We start from the raw sequence: 20,060 nt of genomic DNA on the forward strand, positions 1-20,060 counted from the left end.
TGTTTCCCACTTTGGATGCCAGCTCAAAAGGTGTTGAGGAAGACATGGAAAAACTGAAGAATTAGAATAAGGCAAGGGTCAGAAAACTATGCTCTGCAGGTCAAATTCAGCCAGCTGATTGTTTTTATAAATAAAGTTTTACTAAAACATCGCTATGCCCATTAATTTAAGTGACATCTATGCTTGCTTTCAGGTTACAATGGTTGAATTGAGTAATTGTGACAGAGGCCATATGTCTCCCTCCCCCTCCCCCTCCCCCAAATATTTGCTATCTGGCTTTTTATGGAGTTTGCCAATATCTCGATTAAGGAAAACGTTCTTATTCTCCGAATTTTGCAAGGAAGTGTATTAAAGATGAGATCTGGCATGTCAGCTGTCTCAGTTCCCTTTCCTCATATGAAACTGCCTCGGATTTCAGGTGTAATAAGCTTTGGCCCAGTACAGTCTGCTTCAGTGAAGTGAGACAAGCCAGCATTTATTGGAAACATTTAATGCTGATAAACGCACCCAGAAACTGCAGATACATTATTATTAAAATATTTGTATACTGTAATTGGTCAGCCATGTAGTGGGACTTAGGGGTCTTAAACACTTTAAAAGTGATTTCCCTTTATTTTTGCAATTAAAGATAGCTCCATTATTTAATCTTACTTTTTTCATCTATTGAGCGTCCACATGATATTAGATACTATGTTAGAAGGTGTGGCAAAATGAGGTAAATTCTCTTTGACTGAAAATGACTGACTGTGGTATCAAAATTGGGGCTTTTCCCAAATGAAAATGGTGGGTCAAAGTATTCAAGACCAGTGTTGATAAGGAAGATGCTCAAGGGCAGGGAGAACATGGGTCTTATTCATCTATACATCCCTAGCACACAGAAGGGCTTGATGCCTATTAAAAACCCAGTAACTGTTTGAATATTGTTACAAAAACAATTTAGCAATAATGCAATCAATTTATAACCCTTGCCCGGCCGGCGTGGCTCAGTGGTTGAGCATATCGGCTTATGAATTAGGAGGTCACAGTTCAATTCCCAGTACTGGGCTTGATCCCCAGGGTGGGGCATGTAGGGGGCAGCTGATCAATGATTCTCTCATCATTGATGTTTCTATCTTTTTCTCCCTCTCCCTTCCTCTCAGAAATCAGTAAAAAAAATTTATAACCCTTGACAATCTAGATTATTATTTTAAAACAGAATGTGATTGGAGAAAATAGAGTTTGATCTTGATAAATAATGTGAATGCCTTTTGTTTTCCAACCTTTGCACTTCTTGGAAAGTATACATCTCATAAGAAAAATGTAAACTTTGTTGTTCACCCAAATAACATAAACAACATTACACAATATATAATAGAAATGTTTTCTATCAGAAAAGGGGATTCTGGAAAAATAAGACACATATTTAACTTTTGAAAATTATGAATATTACTTGATTCCCCCCCCCCCCCAAAAAAAATGTATTCAGTCTAATCCTAAATAGGGGCTTTATTTTGAATAAAAGAATTTATAGAGGGGATAACTCATATTATGCCAGAATACATTAAGGCAATGCAACCTCCAATAATATAGAAATCCAATCTACAGAAAGAATACTATTGATTTGAAATGGGATTTTAAAAGTGAACAAATATCTAAAATTTATTTTTTCCTTTGAATGGAAAATATGGCTGCTTCATTTAATTGTCTTTGAAATCTGGTTTAATAGAACATCTCTTCTACACCTCCGGTCAGCTCCCAACATTTTGATTGCAAAATGAAAGGCATTTACTTTGATATCTTTAATTATCACTCATTTAGAGGACAAGATGAAACACACTTTTCCAATTGGTGTTTTAAAATCTTGAGTCAAAGAAAAGGAATGACAAATTAGCCAGCTGGAAGAGACAAGAAATAGCTAGCTAGTGCTGCTAGGTTCTTTGTGGATACTTCAAAGTAAGATGAAAGGGAAATAAAGGGACTGTTAGCCACACATGCTCCATAAATGAAATACTAACACAATTTCACGACACATTAATAACAAGTTAATATCATACTTGGAGACTTACTCAACATAATAAGTGCCATATATGGGATCATCGATTTTTTCCCAGCCATATGGAAGCTCTGAAAAATAAAAAGTTATTTCTTTTAGTAAATAAGTAACATACATCACCATTTCTAATAAAAAGTAATATAATTTAACTGTTCGTGAATTGCAGAAATAATCTACCAAAGTGGAATAAAGCATTCAGAGTCAGCACCAAATTTCAGACACATATTTTAGGAACTATTAGAAGCACCGACTTGAAAATTGGCAGTTAAAACACAGAGCTCTCTTCTCTGCAGATGTACTGCTGCGTCTAGCTGTTTATCCCACGCCAAGCAGTAGGATGGCACGTCCTCATGCTATCACCTCTAAGGCAATACAGAAGGCACACTGCTTTCCTGAAAGGGCATACGGCTTTCTTATTTATGTGTATTGTTAAAAGGATAGTTTCAGAATAAAGACCATATTTTGAAAATATATTTCTGAAGATAGCAAATATTTTTTTCTGGTGAATGTAACACAGACTTTATAAATTCTCAATAGATATCCCACTAGTCAAGATGGTTAGCTTGCTGTTCTCTCCACATGGGTCAGATTTTGAGTACTGCCAATATACTTTTGGGCATATTTTCATAAAGTCTAAAATTCTACACACATTTTCCTTGGCAATATGGTTCATATTTCCAATTCTCCATGGGTAATTTTAAGTCACATATATTTAAAATAGCAACAATGCCCTAAATGCTACTATAGGCAAAAGCAGGCTCTTTGAAAACCAGGCTTTGCTTCATGATACACGGAACCTTTATAATTATTAATATGTAATACATATTGACTGCAAAGTATAGTTATGAAAAAACTAGAATCACTTGCAATCCCTCCATCGAGGATAACCACCATTAATATTTTGATGAATATTCTTTATACATGCAAATACTATTTTTAAGAAAGTAAATCCTAGAGTACATATTATTTTTATAGCCTACTTCTATTAAACAAACTATCAAGGGCATCTTTCAACATAAATAAATGTTACTTAACAATATCACTTTTAAAGTGGCAGTCTCGTAGTCTGTGGTATGGCCAGTCTTTGTAATCCAGCAGCCTTCTATTATTGAACAATGGGACTTTCCAGTCTTTACCTATTACATATCATCTGTGTTGGATTTATTAAAACTTCAATCTGTCATCACTTTCCTAGTAATTTAGCAATGATAAATTCCCAGAGATAGGATTTGGGATTAAAGGGCATGTACTCTTTGATGGCTTTTGATATACAGCCAGATTACTACCTTCGCACTCACAAAAGAGAACCGATTTATCATCTCACTGAGTGACTTTGTTTCTCTGTGCCATCAAATTAAACACAGGTACGTAATTCCCCATCCAAAACTTTTAGGGACAGAGATAGGTTTTGAAATTCAGTATTTCTCCAATTTTAGAAAGTTAACATGATGCGAATGATTTCTAATTTATAGCACTCCAAGCAGAGTCTGGGAAGCACTTTATAATCAAAACATGAGTAATTTGTACAGCCAAAATTACATGATTTACACTAGGAGGCATAAATGACTACTTCATATCAGTTTGCACTGGTTTGCTGCCATTGTGTCCAGAGTAGGTTCTGTTTTGCTGCCAAATAAGTTACAAAAAGCAGTTTTTCGCGCTTTTGAATTCTAGATATGCAGATAAAGAATTATGTGTCATTATTTTGAAAATCAATCAAATTATTTTTTTAAATGGAGCTCATCGCTGTTTTAAATTACCTTTCTTGGATTTCTCGTTAGTTTGAACATTTTTCATTTGTCCATCTTTGGACAATTATTTTTTTCTTTTGTGCATTTCTCATTAATTTTTATTCATAAGAGCTCTTTACTTATTAAGGATACTAATTCTTTACCACATAGGTTGCACATATGTTAAAAGTTTGTTTAAGTTTTAATTTTTCTGAACATTTCTTTTAACATATAGAAGTTTGGTAAGTTTTTCATTGTTTTCCTCGATGGTTTCTATCATTGGAGCTTAGCTTAAATACTGAAGAAATTTTTCTAGTGTTGTTTTTTTTTAAAAGTCTAGATTATGACTTTGTTTAATAATTCTTAGGTTAGTTATATCTTAATAAAATCAAAACACCAAGTTGTGGAGTACCTTATGAAACTTTTCTTTCAAAATGATAATGAGGGCAAACTTTTGCTGGGTATTTATCATGGTTCAGGTACTGATGAGTTTCCATGTACTAAATCATTTTACCCTAACAACAGCTCAGAATTTAAAATGCCTGTACTCTGGTTCCAGCAATTTTACCCAACTTAGATATCAATTTAGACACTGTGTTTAACACAGTATAAATAACACTTAATTAAGATTAAGTAGAATAATTTTCCAGATGGTTTTCACTAAATCCTTCAAGCTACTGGAGAATCTGGCTATGAAAATGAAGAATCCATTTGACAAATACTTATTGGGTGCCTTTTACAAGCAGCGAAGTGCCTTTTACTTAAGTAAAAGAATATATAGAACACAGCAATCAATATTATGGATATTTGTTATTAATATGGATGAATATACAGATTTATATTTAAATAAGTTTAATACAATTTCATGAGTGCAATACAAAATATCATATTCAATATAGAATAAAAGCCTAATATGGCTAATTTTATGGATACTAGTCTTACTTCTTAATGGCATTGTTACATGGAAGCATTTAATAGTCCAATTTTTAAAATTATCTTTTATAATATCAACTATTTCTTCATGTATTCCTTATCTTTGGCTTTTTCTTGAGTAAATTACTAATTCTAAGCATTGTATTCTGGAAGTACAGATTTCATTGTTTCTTTATCTTTGTAGATTTATAGCACCAAAGGTTCTGCCAACATGTACTTATCCTTTCCTCTTGCCATCATGAAGTATTCATCAGAATTTAGAGAGAATGTATTTTCTTTTTTAATATATCAATATATTATGTTTGTTTGCCTGCTTGTTTCATATTTCCAAAATGAACTGTTAATTTGTGCCTCCCCAAATTATATGTTATAAATACTTGTACTTTAAAATAAACTATTAGTGGTCCTTAACTTAAATTTTGAGACAAAATGATACACTATAACTCCAATCATCTGTTCCAAAGGGCTGCCATTTATTTCATTTTAAATATTTGCAAGGGATTGATAGATGAATGTTACAAAAAACCAATAACACATACATACATTACTTCATTTGTAATTGTGGTAGAATGGGTATAAAAATCTATAGCCAATATTTTAATAGCTTTGTGTATTTATTATACACTAGAGGTCTGGTGCACGAAATTCGTGCATGGGAGGTATCCCTCAACCTGGCCTGCACCCTCTCCAATTCGGGACCTCTCGGGGGATGTCCGACTGCCCATTTAAGCCCAATCCCATAGAGATCGGGCCTAAACCAGCAGTCAAACATCCCTTTCGCAATCCAGGACTTCTGTCTCCTAACCGCTAACCAGCCTGCCGGCCTGATCCCCCTAACCACTCAGATATTTACATTACAATTCATAACAGTAGCAACATTACATTTATGAAGTAGCAACGAAAATAATTTTATGGTTGGGTCACAACATGAGGAACTGTATTTAAAGGGCCAGAAGGTTGAGAACCACTGCAACTGCTCTCCCCTGCCGGCCTGATCGCCCTAACTGCCCTCCCCTGCCAGCCTAACCACCCCAACAGCCTCTTCCTTGGCCCCCGTCACCGTGGCTTTGTCCGGAAGGAAGATCAGACGAACGGAAAATGTCTGGTCTATCCAGTCTAATTAGCATATTACCCTTTTATTAGTATAGATGCATGTGCATTTATATGTATGTATATTCATATATATGAACATGTATGTGTGTATATGTACGTGTTCACCTGCATGTGCATGCGCAAGGGTGTTTGTGTGTATTCCCTTTAATGACATTTTTCCTGAGCAGCAAAGAAAGGTCTAGGCTAGAATGGTAATTAAAAAAACACACATTTTTCTTCACTCTTAAAAAGACAAGTCAGAAAATAAACTTTTAAAGATTATAAACTGGAATATATGTACACTTAGATAATGAAAATTTGAGAATAATCTTTCACTGTGAAAAGTGAGCTATTTGGACTTGGAGTTAAGTTTCAAAAATCAATTGCTTCTTTTTAAAATAAAGCTAATAAATGGAAAAGAATTTTCCAGTTTTTGACTATTTGCTTAATCAGACAAGCATGTAGTTTGGAGCTCTTAGGTCCTGGGTTACTTAGAACACTTTATTTAACAATACCTGACAAATTTACAGATGATTAAGGTCACACTGATGAAAGAATAACATATACTATGCAAAGGGAAAAATAAACACTCGAGATCAGCAAGGTTAATGCTGCATTAAGAACTGTTTAATTGAGATTGTTTTCAGGCCATGGGAACCATGGAGCAAACTCAATGATTAGGTATTCCTACAGTGATCCCTTCTGCAGAAGTCGGTGTAACCGTCTAGATTAATTTGTAGTCAGTCATATAAGCTTTGTAAGAATGCAATAGAATCAAAAGATTCAGTAGGCATTCTGTTCGGCCAGGATTCTGCCACAGCTACTATGGTATATTTTGTACTTAGCTTCTCTTTCAAAATTTTATTTATTTGTTTGTTTGTTAGGTTCACTTTCATTGCAGGAAATAGAGACTCCTTTATGCTAACTCACACAAACAAAACCCAACAGTTTTTAGGCTGCAACTGGAAAACTTGTAGAAGACAAGGTCAGTATTTCTTATGGAAATGGGACCCAAATAAAGCTGTAAGGAACCTGGGATGCACTAACTCAGGATATTTCAGAAAGTCCCTTCTGTCTGTCCTACTTTGTCTTTTAAACTATGTCCTTTATCTCTGTGTCTGTGTTTCTTTCTCTTTTACTAGCTGGCTACCTATGTTGCTCAACTTGAATATGTCCTGCAGTGTCTACCCTGAACTTGACTCTATGTTGCTTTTTGAAAAAATATGTTTTTAGAGAGAAGAAGGGAGAGGGAGAATGAAGACAGAGACAGAAACATTGAGGTGAGAGCAGAACATCGATTGGCTGCCTCCTGCATGCCCCCTACTAAGGACTGAGGAATCAACCAGCGACCTCTTGGTTCTTGGCTTGACACTCAACCACTGAGTCACACCGGCCGGGCTCTATGTTACTTTTTATCTCAAGCACAGCTTCTATTGCATGATCTCTCAGTTTACCAATTCTGTATTCCAACCCATAAAGAATTCGCTAATTCAGTTCATTTTCTTCAAAATAGATCCAAGTGTTTGGCCAGATCAATGTATGGCTGCCTCAAGTTAAGAACACAACCACAGAATAATTGTTTATGTGTGGGGGTTGGGCCCTTAGGTAGATACAGAGCCACATCTGTGGCAATCTATAAATTAACCGGTCAGTACTCTTCAAAAGTGTCAAGGTCATGAAACAAAAAGACTGAGGTACTGTCATACTGTGGAGGAGCCTGGAGACAGGGAGCCTAAATGCACTGTAGAATTCTGGGTAGGGTCTTGGACCAGAAAAGGGACATTCATGACACAATTAGCAAGATTCAAATAAGATTTGTACATTAGTTCATAGTCTATATGAATATTAATTTCTTGGTTTCAATAATTATATTATAAATGATGTTAACATTAGGGGAAGCTAGGCAAAAGGCATGTGAAAATACTTTGCGCTGTTTTTGCAATTTTCTTGAAATCTAAAATAATTTAAAAATAAAAACACTGATACTTCTAATATTGAATTCATTAGGATAGTGTAAAATTCTTAAACAAAATGAGAATGCAGAATTTTTGTATTTATATTCTTCTATATTATGTTAATTTTTTTCTATAGACTTTTCCAAGATAGTGACTTTCAATTTTATTATTTTACCATTTTTTTTCATGTTGTCTATCTTTCTGCTGGAAAAACTAGGTGAATATCACATTCACATTTAAAAGTTACTGCATCTTTAAACCTAGAAAATACAGATTTAATAATATGAGTGAACAATCTGAAGCCAGGATTTGTTCCTTTTCTGGGAGGCAGTGTCTGTACAGGCCATAGCCTGGGTTATGTTAATTCACATAAGGTTCTGTCTAGGCCATCCTGGTGGGCAGTTTACAATTCTCCTCAAAGCCAGGAAAGCAGACCAGTTTTGGAAGCATACAAAGTACTAATTATTGGAGAGGAACAGGGACCAGAAGGGAAGACCATTTCCTTTAACTCTATATTATTTTATTTGGACTACATTTAATTTTTAATTGAGGCTCTTGCTATTTTTTCTTAGAACATAAGAAACATACAATTTTCCCTAGGTCAAATGATATAATGCATAGTACACAATATGGTAATAGCTAATACTAATTTAAATGTTTTCCTCCAATCTTTATTGGGAGATATATATATCACAAATTGAAAAATACAACTAAATTTTCCTGAAAACGTTATACAATTTTTACTCCCAAGTAGTTCTGAAGAATGTGAGTTTTTACAAGAAACACATTTTTAGAATGAAAGAAAAAGAAGAAGGAAAAAGATACTGGTTAAGCATAAAAATATAAAAAACCTTTATTATATCTGCCTTTCTTTACCTTCATTCAAAATGCAGTTGCAATTATAAAAGTAAATTCTGGATACATTCTTGTTTTTAACAAAATTCATACAATAATGATAAGTTAATTATAGTCCCATTTCCCTACATAAAGATAAAATTGAGAGTGTGTATCCTTCCAGACTTTTTTCTGTGTATTAGGACTCAAACTGGCCCCTCTTTATCAGAGAATTTTTTTTCATTCAGTCAGGAAAATAAACAAAACAATAAACTGTGCAACCTAAGATTAAAAATAGAAAATGTTGTTCATTTATGTTCTTTGTATGACATGAAAGAGTACAAACTCTTTTGATTTCGTGGAAATACAGGTTGTGAGGTCTTCACTCATGGGTACATGGGAACTCTACTATTTCTATAGGGGAAAGAACTAGCTGCGCTGTATTTTACTGTACTGACATCCAGTTCATGTTATCATGCGGATTCAGCCTGCGGTTTTTATTACCACGGTATTATACTGCATTTTTAAATTATTGACCATGATTCCATGGGCTTGTCCTTAATAAAAAAAAAAATACAATTGCAGAAACCATTCCAAATAAATGTATTCCTTAATGTATCTGACCAAATTTGAGTAGAAAATGTACAAGATTATCTGACAGATATTGGTACACAAAGAAATGTTTGGGGCATTCAAGGGCCATTTTCTACTTGGGGAAACGCTGTCAAACATAGATGTGAACTTTTGAAATGCTAACGTAAACATGACAGAGTAATCTGTTTGAGATGGTGACAGGAGGTGGTGGTAGGAAGGCACAGCACAAAAAAAATGTTGTCTGCTAAGGACTTAGAGAGTCATATCTGGTTTATGTTTTCAAGATGTATTAGAAGGTCAAAAGGCGATGAACCGAGAAGATTTTTGTTTTTGATTTTAATATTCCTAGAGCGCTGATTTAAAGAAAGATTTGGAAAGCAACTATAGGCTTAGGATTTCAAAATATACAGCTCCAGTTTATCTTAATTTTTTTTTAAAAAAATATTTTTATTGATTTCAGAGAGGAAGGGAGAGGGAGAGAGAGACAGAAACATCAATGATGAGAGAGAGTCATAGATTGGCTGCCTCCTGCATGTCCCCCACTGGGGATCAAGACTGCAACCCGGGCATATGCCCTTGACCCAAATCGAACCCGGCACCCTTTAGTCCACAGGCCAATGCTCTATTCACTGAGCCAAACCAGCTAGGGCTATCTTCACTTTTGTGAGTTTACATTACTACATCTATTGATCTGTCCATTTATTATTATTATCCACTTAAATTTATTTATTGAAACATACTGAGCTTCTATGTTGTAAAGGCTGACATTTAAGTGAGCAGAATAAGAGGTGGAATCTTGGGAAGGCACTACTTAATAAGAAGACAAAGATGATGTTGATGGAGAAATGGCCCTTGGAAATTTGAAAATTTGGTTATGACAGGAAAGAAGCATAAGGTAGAAATTCAGCATCTGCAGAAACAAAAGAGAATCTTAAGATTATAAGACATATCAACTACTCCATCTGCAAAAAAAAGAAAAAAAAAAAGAAAAAAGATGTCATCCATTAAAAAATCAGTAATTCACAAGAGAAACAGAAGAGGGTGCTCACGGACCAAGGATATAGTATTCCACCATAATACTTTATTTTTGCTTCTATGAAACTGTTATTGCTGGTCTAGGATTCCCCACCCCCCCAAATTAATAGAAAACAGCAGACAATATTCATACAATATTACTATCAGAAATCAGAATTAAGAGTCAAAATAATACAGCTAATGAAAATTTGTTGTCTTTCCTCACAAAAACACAAAAACAAAATACAAATGAGAAAACTGTAATGAATTCTTAAGAAAATTTGAAAAAATCACTTATAAGTATAAAAGAACATTTTGAATAAGAAATTTAAAAGTTCTGAATAGAAATGGGCAAAAAACAGAGAGTTAAGGAGAGTTGGGGAAAAAAAGAATCTTTGCAATTAAAACTAAATTACAAAGTACTCAAGAGAGGATAGATTAAGTTAGAAATAAAATAAGGACTATTGAGGCAAGACATAGTAATAGACATTAGAACAAAATGAAATGTAAAAAGAATCAGAAAAAAATTAATATAGAAGATAGACAAAGATAATACAGTATATGTATAATTGGAATACACAAAGAAGAAAATAATATAACTACTACTTGAAACTATAATAAAAAAATTTTCAGAAATAACTAATTCTGTTTGCTGAAAGGGTTTTCCACATGCATGGAACATTATCTCAGAACAGTGAATTTCAAGATATATGCCCGTTAGCCATTAGACTTAAAAGCAAAAAACAAAAAACTGGCTAGAAGATAAGTTTCTCCCAATGGAAGAAACACACCAACTTGATATTATTACAGTAGGCAGTTAGTTATAAATAAAAGGAAGAGAGCAAATGAAACCAGCCTGATTAAGTAAGAAGAGGCAGCCTTACAGTCACCCTGGGGAGACTGCCCCATTAATGGGGGAGAGGAGAAAATGGCATAGGGGGAAGTCCTTTTACTAAGCCCACCTTCCACACAAGAGAAGCTAAATGATGAGGCATGTGCGATAGAAGCCAAAATATTCCATAAAAGAGAAGGAGACTACGCTGATAAAATTTTTGAAAAAGACCAGATAGTATAAGGGCACGAAATCCTGGAAAATCCATGAAAGGGATTAGATAGTTTGAAAGAAAGTCTGTCCCTTCTGAAACCTGAGGAAATATAATTAAAGCTTAACAAAAGCCCATCTCCAGAGGGGCAGCCACATGGTCTGGGCACCATGGAGCCTTGGCAGAAGACACACAGATGAGGACATGAAGCACAGAGAAGTTAAATAACTTGCCCAAGGTCACACAGCTAAGAATTTTAATTGCCTGATGAAAGCAGAGACTGAGCTGGGCTACTGGAGCCTCAGGTGTCGGGCGTGATGGCACTGCAGCTCTGGGTCCTGATCCTTCTGAGCACACGTGTGGGCATGAGATCCTGGAACTAGATTTCTTTAGCAGTGAGACGGTGAAGCAGCTGGTCTGGGATGAGGCATCAGGCATGGGACCTGGAGGCAGACTGGCAACATCAGCCAGTGTCTGCTGCTGGACCCATCAGGGAAGTTCCTCATGGACTGCGGCAGCCTTTTCAGGGGCATCTGTGCCCTGCATGCCATTTCTTCTCTCTTGTCTTACTTTTGCTTTCTTTTCTCCTAAATTCTAAGGGTCCCCACATGACTTGTGACCAGGGGAGCAGTGGGCACTAAGGACTCTCCTTTGGCTGCTGTAAGTCTCCTTTTCCTTTTTTGGGTCTAGGCAGCCCAGTCTAAGCTTACTCCCAGTGCTGTGATCTGGCCTCTTCTATAGTAAGCCCTTCCTTTGTTTTCATGTCAATAAATCTTGCCACTACCGCTCCAATCCTCCTTTGCAAGTGTCCCTGCATTTTTCCCCCATGACACCAGAGGAAACGATTTCCTCTGGTATCAGTTTTACATCTGAGGAACAACATACACACTTGACAACAGTGAAGCAGTATTTTAAATAATTTCAAATAAAGATTGAGCCACGGATTTTATACTCAGCCAATTTGTCCTTCAAGTATCAACACACACACACACACACACACACACACACACACACACTCACTCACCGCCACCCCCCCCCCCCCAGGTTTATATTACACAAGCATTCAGGAATACAGTATCCAAGGATACTTCCTGAGGTATCTACTTAATGAAACCAACCTTAATTCAAAAGCTGACTGGAGGGAAGGACTAATAGTATCATTTAACACATTTAATTTTAGATCCAAGTGTAGAGCAAAGGTGGAAACAAAGGTTGGAATAATATGAAAATAATATATGTTTCAATGCTGCTGAAATAATGCAATTAAAAAAGAGGAGAAAAAAGAGACTAACCAATGATTTCATTAACTGTTGCTAAGGTCTGTGGTCGGCAAACTGCGACTCGCAAGCCACATGCGGCTCTTTGGCCCCTTGAGTGTGGCTCTTCCTAAGCCTTAGGAGTACCCTAATTAAGTTAATAACAATGTACCTACCTATATAGTTTAAGTTTTAAAAATTTGGCTCTCAAAAGAAATTTCAATCGTTGTACTATTGATATTTGGCTCTGTTGACTAATGAGTTTGCCGACCACTGGCTTAAGTAATAGGTGGGCATCACAGCATATCATTTAAAACTAATACCTGAATAAGGGCCTTAAAAAAGGTATCAGGATAGCCCTAGTTGGTTTGACTCAGTGGATAAAGCATTGGCCTGTAGACTGAAGGGTCCCAGTTTGATTTCAGTCAAGGGCACATGCCTGGGTTGCAGGCTCAATCCCAGGGCGTGCAGGAGGCAGCCAATTAATGATTCTCTCTCATCATTGATGTTTCTATCTCTCTCTCCCCTCTTCCTTCCTCTCTGAAATCAATAAAAACATATATATTTTTAAAAAGGGGTCAGTATAGTGGCAATCATTAGAACACAAATAAAAACTATTCTAAATACCAAAACAAACAAACAAATCCCAAAGAAAACAGATTACAGAGAGAAAGAAACAGGCAATATAATAGGATATGCTTAATAAACATAACATACAACACTATGACAGAGTTAAAACAAAACATAAAAATGAATGCTTAATATTTTCTAATTAGCTCATGAAAAAACCCAACCCCAGGCTGTAAAGAAGAGACATATTTCAGCAAAGTGACTCAGAAAAGCCAAATGGTTAGACAAAGTTTTACATGACATAAAAAAAAAAAAGAAGTAAATAGGGATTACGGTCCTGTTATTAACTGCAGAATTCAGTTCAAATGCATTAACCAGGCAAAAAAATACTACTTTTTAACAATAAAGATCACAAAATATAACATCAATATCTGTATATTAAATAATACAAACCACCTTTATAAAATAGAAAGTACAGGAGTTGCAAGGAGGAATAGAAATACACTAATAACAGATATTTAAGACTGCTCTTAGTCTAAGATAGGTCAAGTTGACAAAATTACAGATATAGAACTAAATATAGCATAGTTAATTAGGCAAATCTTTTGGTTTTCCCCACTACCTCCTTCTCTTTTTTGAGTTTCACACTCCAATAATAGAGAATATATTAATATATTCCTCAGAAGTACTAATACACATGGAACAATCTCCAAAATTATCTACATATTAGATTACAACAAAGTCTCAGTAAATTCCACAAAGCAGAAATAATACAAACAATAATATCTGACCATAATGCAATAAAATTTAGACATTCATAACAAAGTAATCATCAAAGGAACTTGCATCTAGAAATTAAAAACTCTAACAACGATTGCATCAAAGAAGAAATGTAAATGGAAATTGAAGTATTTCTAAAAGTAATGAATGAAAACACTAAGTAGCAAAATCTATAAGATACTATACACACACACACACACACGTAAGAACAGCAATATTGAAAGTGAATTCACAGTTCAAAAAGGTGGAAAGGCCCCCCCCCCCCCCCCCGGCCATTGGCTCAGTTGGTTGGACATCCTCCTGTGCACCAGGAGGTTGCCCATTTCATTCTTGGTCAGAAGGGGCACATGCCTGGGTTTCTGGCTCAATCCCCAGTGGGGGACATGCAGGAGGCAGCCAATCTATGTTATACTTTCATCAATGTTTTTCTCTCTCACCAATAAAACCATGTTTAAAAAAAAATGGTAGAAAGGGAACAACAAAGGAATCCCTCTAGAAACGCACACATAAGAAATACTAACAATAAAAACATAAATTCGTATGATAGAAAATAGAAAAATAACTTCAATCAAAATGGTATTTCTTTTAAAAAATTAGCAAAATAAATCTAATTAAGATTTAAAAGAGACAAGTTACATATAACGAAGTAAGGAATAACAAAACAGATGCAATCATAAAAAATACTTTATACAAATCTATGTTAGCAAAATTAAAAATCTAAATGAAATAGATAATTTCTTAGGAAAATATAACATGAAAATTGGTGTCAGTGGAGATAGAATGGTTAAATAGACAGGTTTTTAGTCAATTTACCATAGTAAACTCCAAATGGAAAAGGAACAAATGAAACAATGAATCCTACAGATAAATCCCTTTATAAACTGGGTATGAGGAAAGGCATTTATTTCATGACTCAAACTTGACAGATGTGACTACTTAAAAGCAAAAAAAAAGAATCCTTGTAGAGTTCAAAACACCATAATGTTAAAAGATAAATGACAAACTCAGAGAAAATATTTATAACATACCAATAATAAAGGTTGACTCTCCTCCAAAGAAAACTTTTTAAAAGTGGGGGGGAAAAACAATAGAGGACTAAAAATGTGATAGAAAAATATGCAAAAGCCAAGAATAGAAAGTTCACAAAAAGTATACACACATATCCTTTAAACATGAAAAATTCCCAACTTCCTTTATCATAAGAGAAATGTACATTGAGATATATTGCCTCATCTATCAGATTGGCAAAAATTCAAAAGCTTGACAACAAGCATTTTGGCAAGGTTGTGGTACAAGGCTGGTGGATGGGTAACATTATACAGCTCATACTGAGGGGAGTTTGGCAATAACTAACACAACCAGACATACTTTTTCCTTTGATCCAACAATCTATCCTCTGGGAAGTTTCTGTAAAGTTTCATCTTCAACAATAGAAAAGACGAATGCACAAGGTCATTCCTAGTGGTATTATTTTAATAGAAAACCATAGAAGCAGCCTAACTATCAAACTAGAGATGATTGGTTAAATGGGCATGTTATGTGCCAATGGTGATTGCTAGATAGATGCAAAACTTATCAAGAAAATCTCTAAGGTATATAATGATTTGTGGGCTATACTGCTAAACAAAAACACTCACATGCTTATTTTTGAAGAAAGAAAGGAAGAAAGAAAGAAAGAAAGAAAGAAAGAAAGAAAGAAAGAAAGAGAGAGAGAGGAAGAAAGGAAGGAAGGAAGGAAGGAAGGAAGGAAGGAAGGAAGGAAGGAAGGAAGGAAGGAAGGAAGGAAGGAAGGAAAAAGAGGTACACAAGGACAGCCAGAAACTCAAGGAATTGCTTAACTATAAGAGGTAGGCGTGAACAGTAAAGGACTGAAAGCTAAATTGTTCATAATGAAAGGAATTCTAGGGACAAAACAGGCAGGTTTAGGGAGTCTTAGAGATAAAGAGGGTCCATGGGAGAGGAATGCATAGATGGGGGCTTGGAGACGCCAAAATGCATCTCTTATTTGTGCAGAATATAAAGGAATGTTGCAAGATAAGGGGAGAGAAAAAGGGGAGCACCATGTGGGCTTTGAGCTTTGAAACTGATACTATATAACAGAGTGACCAATGAGGAAAGCAAAGGGGTCCTAAATTAAGAAAAGGTCCAATTAGAAGGGGTCAGGTTCAGACAAAGAACTGCAGCATATATAAACGGGAGACAAAGGGACACAAGCCTTTTTTTAAGATTGATTTTCCCATTAGGAGAGAGAGAGAGAGAGAGAGAGAGAGAGAGAGCGCAGGCTTTTCCCATTTGGGGGCCCCTCCCCAGGGGGTCTCCTTTGGGGACACTCCTGCCCAGATGGAGTTTGTATCTGCTTCCAATAAACTTTTATCTTTCTTTTTTTATTATTAAAGAAGCCTTTTTGTTTGTGAGTTTATTATTCAAACTTCGTAGGGCAAGAACACATGGAAGAATCTTACACCTTGAATCCCACATTTCAATAATATACTATTTTATATTGAAACTATATTTTAATTATTGATTCAAAATGAATATTGATAAAACTGGAAGGTTTAAAAATTGTTTAGTCACCCTTTTCCAGGGAGTCTAGGTGAAGACCTGGATAGGTTATGAGAAATAAATCAAATTTTTGCTTTAATTCTCCATTTTGCCTTATCAATGAGATTTTAAAGAGTTAGGAGAAACTGAGGGAAATGGCCACATTTTGCCATGGTTTGGGTGGTGGTTGTGATTGCTGTTTTCTTTTTATGTCTCTGAAGTGATTGGCTAATGTGTTCTTGATGAGATCTGGATAGATTAGAAAGTGAAATTTGCAATTCTTCACTGATGACATTACTTAATGTCTCATAATGTAGTATCATTCATGAGCCCTTTTTTCATTCAAGAAATATTTATTGCTCATCTACTCTGAGGGAGGCAGTGAGGGTACAGGGATAAGTCTCAACATCCTTGGAGCTGATGGTTTCAGACAGACCCAACCTTTAAACAGAAAGTTTCACCAATTTAATTCATTATAATTTATGATATATGCTACAAGGAGAAATACATGTATATTTTACTCTACCTAAACCCTAAGGTAATTTTTGAAGAGCCTGGAATTGCAGGCTGTTACATTTCATGGATATAATTAATTATGATTGATTTACATAATCCTAATACAATAAGTCAGCAACACATTTGTCAATTGAGTATTTTAGGGTGAATTCACACAATGGATGTCATTTCTCTAGCAGAGCAGTCCTTTTAAATTTAATTAATTGGATATATATGAGGAAACCATACTGTTTAAAATCTCAGGGGACAACTAAATATTGAACATCAATACAGTAAGGGCTTAGAAAATGAAATTTAATATTTAGCTTTGTTTATTATAATAAAAGAGCTGCATTCTACTTAGGAATATGCCCTAATTTCACTTTCTAATTAATATGGAGCCTCAGAGCATTGTTTAATTAAAATGCCACTCAGACCAGTGAAATGGATCAGACTGAGCAGGAACCTAGGGCTGTGAACGAAAGTGTGCAGAGATGAGCCAACTGTCCGTGATGGTGCTGTTGGAAGCACCTGCCACAACACCGGGTGCAGAAGCCTCATGGCAGCTCTACGTGCCATTAGGTGCTAGCATCCATTTCTGCTTTAGCTATGAAAAACATGGATCCTAAGAGACTTGCATGCTTTGTAGATAAGCTGGACATTTGGAAAATTGGGGTGACATGAGTTGCCATAAAGTCTCTACTTTATCTGGTCTACAGAGCTCTGTGTTTTTCAGTCAGAACAAAGACGTAATTCATATGCATTTTTGAAAAGGACACTTAAAAAAACAAATATCAATAAAATAGGAATTGTCAACATCATTTGGGGAGAGAAAGGACGAGAGGATAGCTTCCAGAACGACCATCTGTGTTGTGGAATGTTTTTAAACATCAACAGAATAGACAAGCTGACCAGGCTCTCAGTTCAGTTTTAGACTCGTTGTAGGTGGAGAAGATGAATAATTCTCAGCAGACTTATCACAGAGAGATTAGAGCAGCGGTTCTCAATCTGTGGGTCGTGACCCCTTTGGGGGTCGACCGACCCTTTCACAGGGGTCACCTAAGACCATCGGAAAACACATATATAATTACATATTGTTTTTGTGATTAATCACTATGCTTTAATTATGTTCAGTTTGTAACAATGAAAATACATCCTGTATATCAGATATTTACATTACAATTCATAACAGTAGTAAAATTACAGTTATGAAGTAGCAATGAAAATAATTTTATGGTTGGGGGTTACCACAACATGAGGAACTGTATTAAAGGGTGGTGGCATTAGGAAGGTTGAGAACCACCGGATTAGAGTGTCAAAGGTAAGGAAGGCTGGGAAAGCTTTTCTCATGGCATGAAAGGAGAAGGTAGACTATCCAGAGTGTCACTCTAACAATGAGGTTTCTATTCCCTATTTGGTATTATTCTATGGGCACTACTGCTACCTATTAAATGTTAATGACAGAAATGCCCAAATACAGACATTAAATCATATGAACATAATCCATTTTATGTGTTAAGATTGCTCAAATGTTCTTTATCACAATAACTTCCTGTCCAGATTATTTTAGCTAGATTCCTAAGTAGAGATATTGGAACCACAGTCTTTCCCATTTTGGCAATGCAATGCAATGAATGGTGCTGAAAGGGCATGAGCATCTCTGAATGTGAAGAATGTGAATGGTATAAATGTTACAGAAATACATCCAGTTAGTTTATCATTAATCTTGCATCATCATAGTATCAGCCAGCATCAAAAAGCAACCAAGTACCTATTAATACACCCTGTACTGACATCTGCCTTATATTAGCATCCACCTCAAATGTGATATTTTGCTCAGAGGGAAATGGTAGAATTTTAGTACAAATCCCGAGTTTTCTGACCCACAAACACAAAAGAGGGCAGGATATTGTTTCCAATGATCTGGTCACTGTGATTTGCACGAATCTTTGCCTATTCAGCTCGGTCCCATCTCTGTCCCTCAGACAGAAGGACTGGATTAGATGTCAGAAATAGGGAACTGAAATCTCTACCTAATAAAATATAAAACCCTCTTTGATAAAATTATAAATTATGGTAATGAGGTATGATACAGTAATGCAAAAACTTAGAGATTTGGACCTAACAGCATGTACTGTTTTACTGCTTTGCTTCATGGTAGAAGGAAACAAAGAAACATACATACAAAAAAACGGAGGGTGAGATTCCCTAATGGTATTTGTATTAGATATATCTGTAAAATAAAACAAAAAAAAGGCCTGGAATAAAAAACATGATGCCCACTGTGTCTGAAAGGTGTCCAGATGCCTAAAACATTGCAAGAATTCTTGGAGAGCACGTCACCCCAGTGAAAGGTATTGCCTGCATGTAGCTGGCAGAGTCCCTCTCGGCTTGGGATGCCTGGCATGTAAAGAGTCAGTCAATCCCACAAATCAGCCCTGCAGGTTGCCTTCCACGCCAGGCTTTCAGGAAGCATTAAGGGCCCATGTGGAGCTGGGATGTGTCCCAGTGATAACAACTGCCCTGAGAGTAAATCATATGAGCAGTGACAGTGATAAGATGCAGGACTCAGCAACTCTGCAAGACTCTACATGTATACATTCAAATTAGTCGACAGCAGTGGTATTGTACAGACAAAGCACAGAGAGTTCTAGAGGACCACATGGTCTAAGAGAGGCAATCACATCATTTTTTATCTGCAATGCCCTATTGAAGCAAAAAACAAACAAAAAATACTGATTTGTACACAGTCATCACTAGCTAAAAAATCATCCTATATAATAAAGAGGCAATATGCAAATTAACCCTCACACCCTCACAAGATGGCTGCCTATGACCAGGCAGGCAGGGGGGGTTAGTGAGGGACGACCAAACGACTGAACAGCAGGCTGCGTTGGGCAACCAGGCCAGCAGAGGGGTTAGTGAGGGACAACCAAATGACTGAACAAACAGGCTGTGTGGGGCGACCAGGCTGGCACGGGGGATGGGGGGACCATGAGGGGCGACCAGACCAGCAGGGAGGCAGTAACAAGTGATTAGGCCAGTGTGGAGGGGGCAGTTAGGGGTGACCAGGCTGGCGGGGTGGTGCAGTTGGGGGTGACCAGGCCGGCGGGGGGGTGGGGGGGCAGTTAGGGGCAACCAGGCAGGCAGGCAGGTAAGTGATTAGGAGCCTGCTGTTCAGGATTGTAAGA

General features: G+C 36.2%; 1 protein-coding gene across 1 annotated transcript in view; it reads right to left on the bottom strand.

The window, feature by feature from the left end:
• Positions 1-20,060, bottom strand: part of MAGI2 (membrane associated guanylate kinase, WW and PDZ domain containing 2) — a 1,152,561-nt gene that overhangs the window by 285,106 nt on the left and 847,395 nt on the right. Inside the window, exon 7 of the mRNA XM_036327675.1 lies at positions 2,046-2,103. Within this exon, the coding sequence (XP_036183568.1) occupies positions 2,046-2,103 (58 nt within the window). The remainder of the gene's footprint in view (positions 1-2,045; positions 2,104-20,060) is intronic.

Source organism: Myotis myotis, unplaced genomic scaffold, assembly GCF_014108235.1.
Source record: "Myotis myotis isolate mMyoMyo1 unplaced genomic scaffold, mMyoMyo1.p scaffold_m19_p_11, whole genome shotgun sequence".
Classification (NCBI taxonomy): domain Eukaryota; kingdom Metazoa; phylum Chordata; class Mammalia; order Chiroptera; family Vespertilionidae; genus Myotis; species Myotis myotis.